The 10,534-nt window shown below is 52.3% G+C and overlaps 1 protein-coding gene across 1 annotated transcript; it reads right to left on the bottom strand.

Annotated features, from left to right (window-relative positions):
* Positions 1–8,200: 8,200 nt before the first annotated feature.
* LOC103615690 (P2Y purinoceptor 1) lies at positions 8,201–10,532 on the bottom strand. The gene has a single exon (XM_008633768.2). It carries the CDS (start codon positions 10,530–10,532, stop codon positions 9,477–9,479), a length of 1,056 nt encoding a protein of 351 aa, XP_008631990.1. The 3' UTR covers positions 8,201–9,476.
* Between the last annotated feature and the right edge of the window lie 2 nt (positions 10,533–10,534).

Below are 10,534 nucleotides of genomic sequence, written 5' to 3' on the forward strand. Positions count from 1 at the left end.
CCAGTAACAAACCAGGACTGTGTTTGGAGTGGGAATGGAGGCTTCAAAATTCAGGCTGGACTCAGCCTGCTCTGCCTCTCACTGCTCACACACTGCTTTTTTCTGCCTGCAGTGATCACAGGGCATGAGTGACACCAAACTGTGTCAGATGGCTGGTGTGGAGGGCCATCCTGTCCCATTCCTCCTGAGGCACAGGGAAGTTTCACACTTTCCTGCTGGGAAGCCATAAGTTCAACCTTTGTGTTTCCCCGAACTTCACTCTGCTTGAGGAAGGTCAAGCTGGAGCCGTGGGTTCAGGGCAGGCAACATAATGTACTTTATCATTGATTTTCAGTGAGAAGTTACATTATGAGATTAAATGTCTCATTTTTATTGCATGGGGAGGCAAAGAAAAAGCAGGAGCTCTGAAAATAAAACGTAAATCCAAATGCTGTGTTTGTATGGGGAGGTGCTTGTGACTGGGGGAAAATGTGCCTTTTTTCCAGTCCTTTGGAGGTGAACTTTGAGAAGCTGCTTCCTCTGAGGTTGGTAAACAAAGTCAAACCTCATCTGTGTTTAAACCAGTGCCTAATTAATGTGTCTAATTGGCCCACATCTACTAATTCCAGGCTGGCAGGGAGTTTATTAAAAAGCTTTTCTAGTTCTAATGGATTGAAATAAGCAAAGCTGCTTAGCAGTCTCAGACAAAAAGCACTAAACAGGGACCAGTTGTGTGGGTCTGCTTGAGTCAATCCCACATCCCATCAGGTGTCAGCCCCTTTCCTGGTTTCAGCTGCAAGGTGTTCCAGCTCCCTGAGGGCTTGGGGACCATCCTGATGTACTCTGCTTCTTTTGGTTGTTTTTAAACACCAAACTGATGTTTTTGTTTGCCTTAGTAAAAGCATCAGCTATTCTAGCTTTAATGCCATTTAATACTTAGATTATAGATAGCCTGGCAAAGCCACAGGGTATTTCTAAAGTAACAGATTAGTTAATTTCTAGAAAGCATTAGGTATTGGGGTATGAATAACCAGCTGCAGCTGCCCAGATGATGTCCTTAAAACCACAGCAGACTCCAGGCACTGCTAGGCTGCCCCCAGCCAGGTAGCACTGTGAGCTGGGCACAGGGAGTGATCCCTCCTGTCTGTGTGAAGGGCTGTGGCAATGCCTTCCTCTGCAGACACAGCATCCCTGATTGGATCCCGGCTGGATGTGTTTGCTTCTGTCCCAAGGCTCCACAAATCATCCTGTAAAACATCCTCCTGCACACCAGAGCTGCCTCGGATCTGTCCTTTGGCCATGCTCAGAGCTCCTGCAGGCTCAGGAACCTCAAGGCTTTCTCTCTGCTCGGAGAATTCCCGCTGCCTCCCTCCTGGGCTCTTTGTAGCTCAGATGGCTGCAGGCAGTTTGCTCTGCATTGTGATCTGGGAGCTCAGCAAGGGAACTGATGAAGCATTGGATATAAACTGGTTGTAAACGCAGATTGCCTCTGCACAGTCTCCAGTGGATGTGACTTCCAGGTTTCCAACTCCAGAGCAGGTGGACACAGTTCCATGTATGACTCTTCAACCACCTTGCCCAGTACCAGCCATGCTAAACCTCACCATGCCACCTCCTAATACCCCAGAGCTCATTAGGAAGCCTTTCCCAGCTACCCTTCCTATCCAAAATGGGTCCTATGAGGGGACACACAGCCCCATCCTCCCAGCCCAGCAGCCTGATCTGCCAGTGGTTGTACACAAAGCAGACCTGGGCTGGAAATGCTGACAGTGGTCTTGACAGTTTATGGTCACAAGCTCTATTTTCAGCCTAATAAGTTTTTTATATGCTTGGAAAGCTGTCAGCTGAACATCAGCCAGGCACAAAGTACCTGCCATAAAGCGCCTGGACCACAACCAAACAGGAGAGGTGCTGCTCTGCTTTAGCAAGTTCTTGGTCTTGGACGCTTTAGTGGGTTCATTTATTTTGTTTGAGGATCTTGGCTTTAATTATAAAATAATAAGATAAAATCATAATGCCTCTACTTAAAAGCTTGTGGGAATATTTGCAGAGAGCCTGTTAAAGCTGTCAGCCAGCTTGGATTGGGTTTTGGAGGTGGGAGGCTCTGTGGTGCTGCTGCTGGTGCCAGGGTGGACTGGTTTCTGCCAGGAGACCCTGGATCCTAGTGATGAAGGAGAGAGACTTTGGGAGTGTGTCTGGAGAAGGGTCCCAATCTGGGCAAGGTGAATCTGGAGATGAGCTGCCACAACCACCACCACAGACTCAGCACAGGAACGTGGCCCCAGGGCCTGATCCCAGGTGGCAGCATCACGATGCTATAAATTACTGTCCTGCATCACAGTCTGTGGGACTGCCAGGAAGGTCAGGGGTGGTGGGTACAAAGGGTCTGGGAAGGAATTACAAGTATGTGAGGCTCTTTCAGAGGCTTCCCCGGTGACAGCTTCGCCCCTGTCCTACGAGGCAGCCCACGCCATGGTACCACTGCACTGCAGGGATTGGAAAGGTCCTGAACAGCTGCAGGGATCCTGTGGGACGCCCCAGGGGGAGGGATGGGCTCTCCCATGCTGTTTGCTGTCTGCCAGGCGGTGAGCACCGGGTGGCCTCAGTGCCAAAGGCGTCTGCCCGCACGGTGGGTGCGTTAACCGGGTCCCCCGGATCCCATGGCACCTCCCTCCCCAAGGTGCCCCCCACCGTGGGCTGGTGGGGCAGGAGGCAGTGCCTGTGCCTGCCTGGATGTGCTTCAGGGAGGAACGGAGGTGGGTCGTGCCCCATGGGCGAGCTGAGCCCCGCTCCGGGTGGGACAGGGCCGTGGGGCAGCCGGGCCGGTCACTGCCGCAGTCCCGTCTGCGGCCCCCGCGCTCCGCTCCCGAGCAGACGGTTTACAGCAAATGGCTCCTTTCGATGCTAAAAATAACCCGCTAGGAAGCAAATCGGCCCCAGGACTTCAACTGGAGTAAAGTGCATTTATTAGTAAAACTCAAGATGTCCTTTCCTGTTTTCCTCTGAAAAACCGGTGCTGAGAGGTTGATTGAGCTTCCCAGCCAGGCACCGACTTATTTTGGTGCAGGGTTTGATTCCTCCAAGGTTCATTTTTCTTCCCCTGCCAGCAATGCTCCGTGGCTGGTCCCACACTCCACTGGCCAGAATGGCTCTGGGTTTGGGGCCACAAGCGATTTCCCAGCCAAGGGAGCTGTAAATGCCCCGTGAAAATGTTCCTGCTGCCCATGCCTGAGAGCACAGCAGGTTCCCAGTGGGGAATGAACGGAACAAAATGAAATATTTGTTTTCTCTTGCAGTGTAAGCACCGTATTAGGGACTTATTTCTTCCTCCACCTTAAACCTGCAGATTTTACTAAGTCTTGTTTATATACAAAGGGTTTCCGGTTGGTTCTCTCCAGGCTCTTCTCTGGAAGGACTAATTAGGGAGATAAGACACATCCTCTCCGAATTGCAAATGCAAAAATGTCCCTGTGTTTGCCTGGCCCAGCTGCTTGTCCCCTGCTCCCGCCCTGGCCCTTTCTTTCCAGCCATGCTCAGGAGCTGTGTGGTGTCCCTGGGACACAGCAAATGGTGCCACAGGAATCACAGCTGTTCCAGGCGTTGGGACGCCAAATCTGCCATGAATCAGTTAGAGGGAATTAAATTAACAGTAGGCTTTTTTGGAGGCAGGCAGACCACCTGAGGTAAATGGAACAATAAACCAGAGGCTTCTCTGTGTTCTGAAATATTTAACTGACTTTTGGGTCCCGTTTGAGAGTCTCTTGAGGTGGGAGCTGAGGCGCTGAGCAGTGACAGGAGGTGATGCTCTGGGTATCCCCTGGGCATCTCCACACAGGATCAGGCACAGACTCAGAGCATGGCCATTTTGGGGTTTCTGGCTTGTGACCCACATGTGAACAGCCCCCTTCATGGAGGCAGATAAGAACTCCCCCCAGGCTGGGACTGGTACATGCTGGTGTGGCTGCAAGTCCAGCACTCATCCCCGTGCTGTGCCTTTGGGAGAGGATGTGTCCCGTACTCCCAGGCTGAGTCTGCTGTTTATCCATGGGCCACCCTCTGCTCCTCCATGCCCCGCTGGAAAGGAAAATAATATTTCAGCTCGCTCACTGTGCTCCTTGTGCAGCTGGTGTCTGCCCTGGGGCACCCTGCCTGAGCTTGTCCCACATCCCAGCTCAGTGCAGTGGGATAGTGGCTACAGGGCTGGTTCTGTTGTTTCAGCTTTGCACACAGAAAAATTCTTTCCTCCAACAGCCCTGAGGAAGATGCAGCATCTCATGATGGGTATTGCAGACCTGCTGGGCTCTTGGACAGCCCCAGGCTCCTGGATGAGTTGCATCCCAAGGGAACTGCATCCCCATCTCCTCTAGGCTCTCAGCATGGCACTGTGTGACCAGCACTATGTGCTTTCAAAGGGGGATTTTTGCCTTCAAACCAAGTAACACTTCATTCAGTGAGAAGGGATCTTGGCATCCCCACCAGTGAACCTACCCCTGAGCTCTCCTCCATGCCAGCAGCTTCCCATTGCCATGGGACTGTCTCCCTACTGCCTGGCCTGGAGACACAGAGGTGCCGCAGGGTGGGCTCTGCTGGTAAGACCAGACTGGGAGCTGTGGTGGGTTTGGGACACTTTTGGTGTTCCTTACTCTCCCACAAGTCAAGCCATTGTTGAAAGAACACATGACTCTTTAAAATGTATTCTAGATCAGCAAAAGGGAGCAACACCTCTGCATCCGAGCAAAGGCTGCCAGGACAGAGTTAATCTGTCTCCTGTCCTTGGATGTCCTCAGCACAGCATGGAAGCAGCCTCTCCAAGGAGGAGTTGTGGTGCCTCTGGGAAGCCTGGGAGCTCTCTGATGCTTCTTAGGGTAAACTTTTTGCCCATAAGCCCAAACAAGCAGAAGAATTTCACTCTGGCTGGGCTGTGTGTTGGCACGAAGGGCTCTTCAGGGAGCCAGACTGGACCTGAATGTCTCCTGTTCATGACAGAGTGGAGGTGTTGGGCAAAATTCAAATGATATCTTCCTCCCAGGGTGCTGAGGAGGCAGCACCAGGCCGCGGTGCACTGAGCAGCTCCCGGGGCTTTCTCACTGCCCTGCTCCTGTGCTGGCGATCCGGGGCAAGGAGGGCTTGCTGCAGGGGGATATTGAGAGGAATGGGGTAAAAAATGGCACAACTCTTTTAAGCCCGGAGGGCTCGGCGAGTCCTCCAGAACAAATCTGTGCCCGCAGGGTGCAGCCGCAGTCGCTCTGTAGCGCACATACAAATGCGCGTCGGGGCTGGGAGCGGCGCAGCGCCGCGGCCGGGAGCTGGCCGAGCCTTCCTCGGCTCACACGCTCCCCAGGTCCCACGCTGCACGGCATCACCTATTTATAACTGCATGCGCTGCAGGAGTAGTATTAGACTGATGGCTTCACACAGGCACGCTAAGTGTTGTTCTATTTGTGTCACTTGCTCTTCTGCACAAGCTGTTGGTCTCTCGGATGCCAGAACGCTCCACGTAGTATAGACGAAGACTCAGATTTTTCTCTTTTATTACAATTTTCACCAACAGCACCCCAGTGGCAGGTTTATTTACCATTTTTCCCAGTTCACCTGGATAATTGCATCTACTCTTCCCTCCCAGTCTGATCAATATCCTTGGTAAATAGGATAACCTGTCAGGTCTGTTGTCACTGCAGCCAAAGGTACTTTAGCAATGAAATTGTTTTGCTGAATAAATAAATGCCTCTCACAGAATCTGAGGATGCTGTGACCTTTCGTTAGTGACCTGAGTGACTCATCCCTTTTTGTGTGCACACTGCAGCCTCCCACCACGCTGCAAAAGATGCTCCACAAAGTCCTAGTGTTGGGTGCCTGGAGCAATGGGGAGCCAAGGCCTGCGGGAGCCTCCTGCTCTCACTGCTTCTCCTCCAGCTTCACACATGGTCTTCACACCTCGCCTGGGCCTGAGGGCCCTCATGTTATGGCCATGGGGTCCCCAACAGGGACCTGTGCACCATCTCAGTCCCACAGTGATGTCCCTGGCACCCCCAGCCCTTGTGTGCAGCAGCTCCGGCTCTCCTGGGCTGTGGAAGTCTCTGACACAAAGGCACGAGCCCATGTTCTCAGCACAGGGCAGCCAACCCACACTCATTTAGCAATCAGGGCTCCACTGGCCATACCAACACCCCTGAACTGAGTCAGAGCCAGATTTTAGCTAACGTGGGCAAAATGGAATAAAGAATTAATCAGAGTTGAGTTCTGTGCATTTAGATGTTGCTGATAGCAATATTTTCCTCTTGTAGAGTGTTTTGCATGCCAAGAAAAACAGTTCTGCATTCTGGAGGAAGAAAGTGGTTGTACATCTGTGCATCTGTATGTGTGCCTGTTATTTCTGCCTGACTGGCTTCCCTGGGCTGTCAGCTCAAAAGTTCTCTGTAACATAACAAATCTTGACTGTGTTTGCAACATACCCTCAACCAAGAGTGGTTTATTTAATGAAGCAAGAAATGCTGCCAAATTTCCAGGCTTGATTCTGATCCCATTAGTGTCAGGAGGAGAATTTCCACCATGTTTGATTTATTGGTCGGCTCTAATCTGGGTAAAGGAGTTAAAAATCTGCTTTTGCAGATGAGATCATTGCTCCATGCTGCTGTACCAGAGAGGCTGTGGGAAAAGCACAGAGTGCAGGTGGGATTCCTCTCACCTGCTTTTAGACATCTTCAAAGTCTGGCAACAGAAATAAGGAAAGAGGAATACTCAGCTCATCATAAGCCAGGAGCCCAAAAGGGGTGATGATTCAGGAGGTAACCATGGCACAGCTTCTCCAGTGCCACTGGCCCCCTCCTGCCAGCAGCATATGCTTGTGTGTGGCCCTGCCAATTCCTGGCAGAGTGCTGGGAGAAGGGATGGGGGGATGATGACAGCTCCCCCTCCTTTCCTGCCCATTTACCCACTCCCAAAATTTCTTCCTGTGCCACAAGTGGGAACTGGGACAGACTGGGAGCTGCCCATGCTGGTTGCTCCAGGGACAGTCCCACACTCTGGTCCCATCCCAGGGGATAAAGAGCCCTGGGAGGTTTTGAGGGGTGAGCAGTGCCCACACATTTTGAGCAGGATCCCTGCAGTGACCACACACCTCCATGTCCTGCAGAGAGCAGTGGCTGCTCATTGGGAGGGAAGGAGCCTCCCTGGCAGTGAGGAAGGAGGGATGGAGGAGGGAAGGCTGGAGGAAGGAGGGCTGTTTTGTTGCCCCACCACCAGCTGTGAAGAGGCTCATGTGCCAGTGGCTGGGGCTTTACACACACCTAAGAAAGAGAAAGAGCTCATTCTCCCTAGTTCACAGTGGGAAGCAGCGCTGTCTGAGAATCAAGGGGAGTGCAAAGCTATAGATTAACAAAAGAATTGAAAATTCCACCCCAAATATCTAAGATGTTAGCCCAACACACAGATCCTTACTGGCTTTTGCCGATTTGACAGATACAGGACACAGAAAAATGTGCAGATTTATGTCTGCAACTGTCCCTGGGGCTCAGAGATGCTTCTCAGGACACAGATCTTTAAATCATTGTTAACAGTGATGGGAGGGGGCACTGGAGAAGACAAGAAGACGTATCTGGGCACAAAGATGCAGGGGGTGAGAGCAGAGTTTGCTGGCACCTCCTATGCAGTGCTTTCTCCCTAGCATGCGGTGATGCTTTACTTCAATCAATCATGCCCAAAGTGGGTGCAGTGACAGGGTGTCACAGCTCCCATGGGCTGCAGGAGCCAAAGCTGGTTCTGTGGGGAGCTGTAGCATCTTAGATAGGATCAATGTGTGAAGATGGAAGAGCTGGACAGCTTTCAGAGGCATGGGTGTTTTTTGAGGAAAGGAGGAGAAGAGTTCAGAGCTCTGGAGAAGCCCAGATCTGGAGCATGTGTGCAAGGAGAAGGGACCAGATGTGACCCTAATGTCTCAACCTTCCTACTACAGAGAGAGATCTCATTGGTGAATTTCAGGTTTCCTCTGGCTGAGGTGGGAGCTGGATGTTGCTGGACCCCTGACCGGCGCTGAGCAGACTCTTCAGTGTGTGCCTGTCAAAGATCACTCTTCACTGGCTGCAGTCTCCCAGCACTTCCCTGTCTGCAGAACACTGGGAAGATCATCACCACTCCCTGAGCAGGCAGGCCCCTGCTCCAACCCGCAGGCCAGCTGGCTCCCAGGTTCCCATAAAGCTTTAAAAGAAGGCAGACAACTCACAACTGAAAGCATGAGGTGTTTATTTGCACTTCAGATATATTAACAGCGCTGAAAGCCAGGCATGCTCCCTCCGCTGCCCAGCTAAGGTGGGTCTGTGCAAGGAACAGCTGACAGAGACAAATGTCAGGAAAAGAGCACAATGTCCGTCCCTGGGCCAGTGCTTTCCAAGAAAGGGCTGATTTTAACTCACAGGCCACTTCCTTCAGCTGGGCTGCAAAAGCTGCTGTTGCTGCAAATCACATTACTGAATTGAAATGTTCGAGCTGTTTGTGTGGGTAACACAAAGATCAAAAACCAAAATACTGCTTGGGAGTCTCTGCTCAAAGCAGAGATCTGTCACCCCTGGTGATGACAGACAGCTGCCCTCATCATCACATCCTGCTTTCACAAGCCTTCAAGCCAGTGCTGTTTCTCTTTTACTTTTTGCACATCTAATTTAACAAGTCATATCAAATGCCCTCGCAGGGATGGATGCAAGATGCAAGCACCCACCTGAAGATTTTGCAAACTCTCTTGGCATTTGCCCCCCAAAAGCAGGAGTTCAGGCTACTGCAGTCATTCACCTTCCAAAATAAAACCCCAACCATTAGCCTCCAAAAACTTTACAATGCCCATTTGTTAGTTCTGCTAAGTGCTCTTCCAAAAGAGAGGGAGTAATGCCAAAAATGTCTTTTCCTTCTGCAGAGGAGGTGGGCAATAGAGGATCCCACACGTCTTGAAACAGCTCAGTCACCCAGGAACTGGCACAGCTTAGTCATGTACTTAAAACCTGATTTTTTAATGAAAATTTCCATTGCCAAAGCACTTCCCCCCTGCAAAAATTCACCCTCTTAGCTGTCCTGCAATGCAGGATCTCTCCTTAGGTGAAAGATGCCTCAAACCCATGTGCACTAGGGTAGAGAGGATGCAGTGGAGGGACAAGGGGTCAGTCCCTCCCATCCCTCAGTCACAGAGGAGCTGGGAAGCAAGGGGATGTTAACCAGCTCAGACTGCTGCATGAGAGGCTGGAGGGAAATACTTTGTACTGGAGCAAACCTGATGTTCACCTCTTTCCATCTCCAGGCATACTGTAGGCAAAATGGTTGGGTTGGGCAGCTTTGCTTGTAAAGTCTGGTCCCAGTTTTCTCTCTGATGCTGGCAGTCTTGTCTATCCCTTGTGTGGATGGAGCCCGTGATGCTGCTGTCACCATCTCTGCAAAGCAGGTGCCAAGGCGGGGGGCTGCACCCAGGGAAGGGCCAAGCACAAGCTGGCATGGCAGAAGCAGGGGTATCAGGTACTTCAGAGCTCGTCAGAAGCCTCCCCCTTACAAAGAATGGTGCTCCTCTTCTTCTCAGATGCCTGGTAAGAGGTTTTGCTCTGGAAGGGTGGCCTCAGACACCGTCTGGCGCTTTGGTGGATGGTTCTCATTCGTGACCTCCAGTCTTTGCTAGTAATCACATAGAGCAGGGGGTTGAGGGCACTGTTGAGGCTGGCCAGGCCCCGAGTCACCTGGTAGGAAATGTAGACGTCCTTTAGAGCCTGTGTGCAGGACCCTTGCAGTTTCCAGCGACGAAACAACAAGTTGAGGTTCCTGAAGATGTGGTAGGGGAGGAAGCAGATGGAAAAGAGAACCATCACGAGAATCACCAGTCCGATGCTCTTCCTCCTGAGACTGGGGTCCACGCTGTCATTCCTGCAGAGCACAAACACCACGTGGCAGTAGCACCCGACGATGATGAGGAACGGGATGATGAACCCAGTCACGGTGACAGCAAAGGTGTAGGGCAGGTAAACATCCAGGTGCTCATCTCCTGTCGTGTCGTGGCAGTGCATCCCGCTGTGATCCATCTTGCTGAAGGCAAGATCAGGAGCTATCTGGGCAATGACCCACACCCAGACCACCACGCTGAGCCACACCGAAGAGGCTGCACCCTGGCACCTGCCCCGTGCCTTCAGCGGGTGCACGATGCCCAGGTAGCGGTGGATGCTGATGCAGGTGAGGAAGCCGATGCTGGCATAGAGGTTGAGGTGGAAGAGGCTGCGGGTGAGGCGGCACCAGGCCTGCCCGAAGAGCCACCTTCTGCCTCGCAGGTAGTAGCTGACGAGGAAGGGCAGTGTGCTGACGTAGAGCAGGTCAGCCAGCCCCAGCCTGCCCACCAGCAGGCTGAGGGGCTGGCGGGCGGTCTCCCGGGGCCCTGTGAAGAGGTGCCACAGCCCCAGCCCGTTCCCCAGCAGCCCCAGGGGGATCACGGTCAGGTACACGGAGGGCAGGAAGCGCTCGGCGAAGGCGGAATCCACGGGGCAAGGAGCCCCACTGCCATTGCCGGGCCACGTGGAGACAGCCTCCCTAGCCATCG

The sequence above is a fragment of the Corvus brachyrhynchos genome, unplaced genomic scaffold, assembly GCF_000691975.1.
Source record: "Corvus brachyrhynchos isolate BGI_N302 unplaced genomic scaffold, ASM69197v1 scaffold10, whole genome shotgun sequence".
Classification (NCBI taxonomy): domain Eukaryota; kingdom Metazoa; phylum Chordata; class Aves; order Passeriformes; family Corvidae; genus Corvus; species Corvus brachyrhynchos.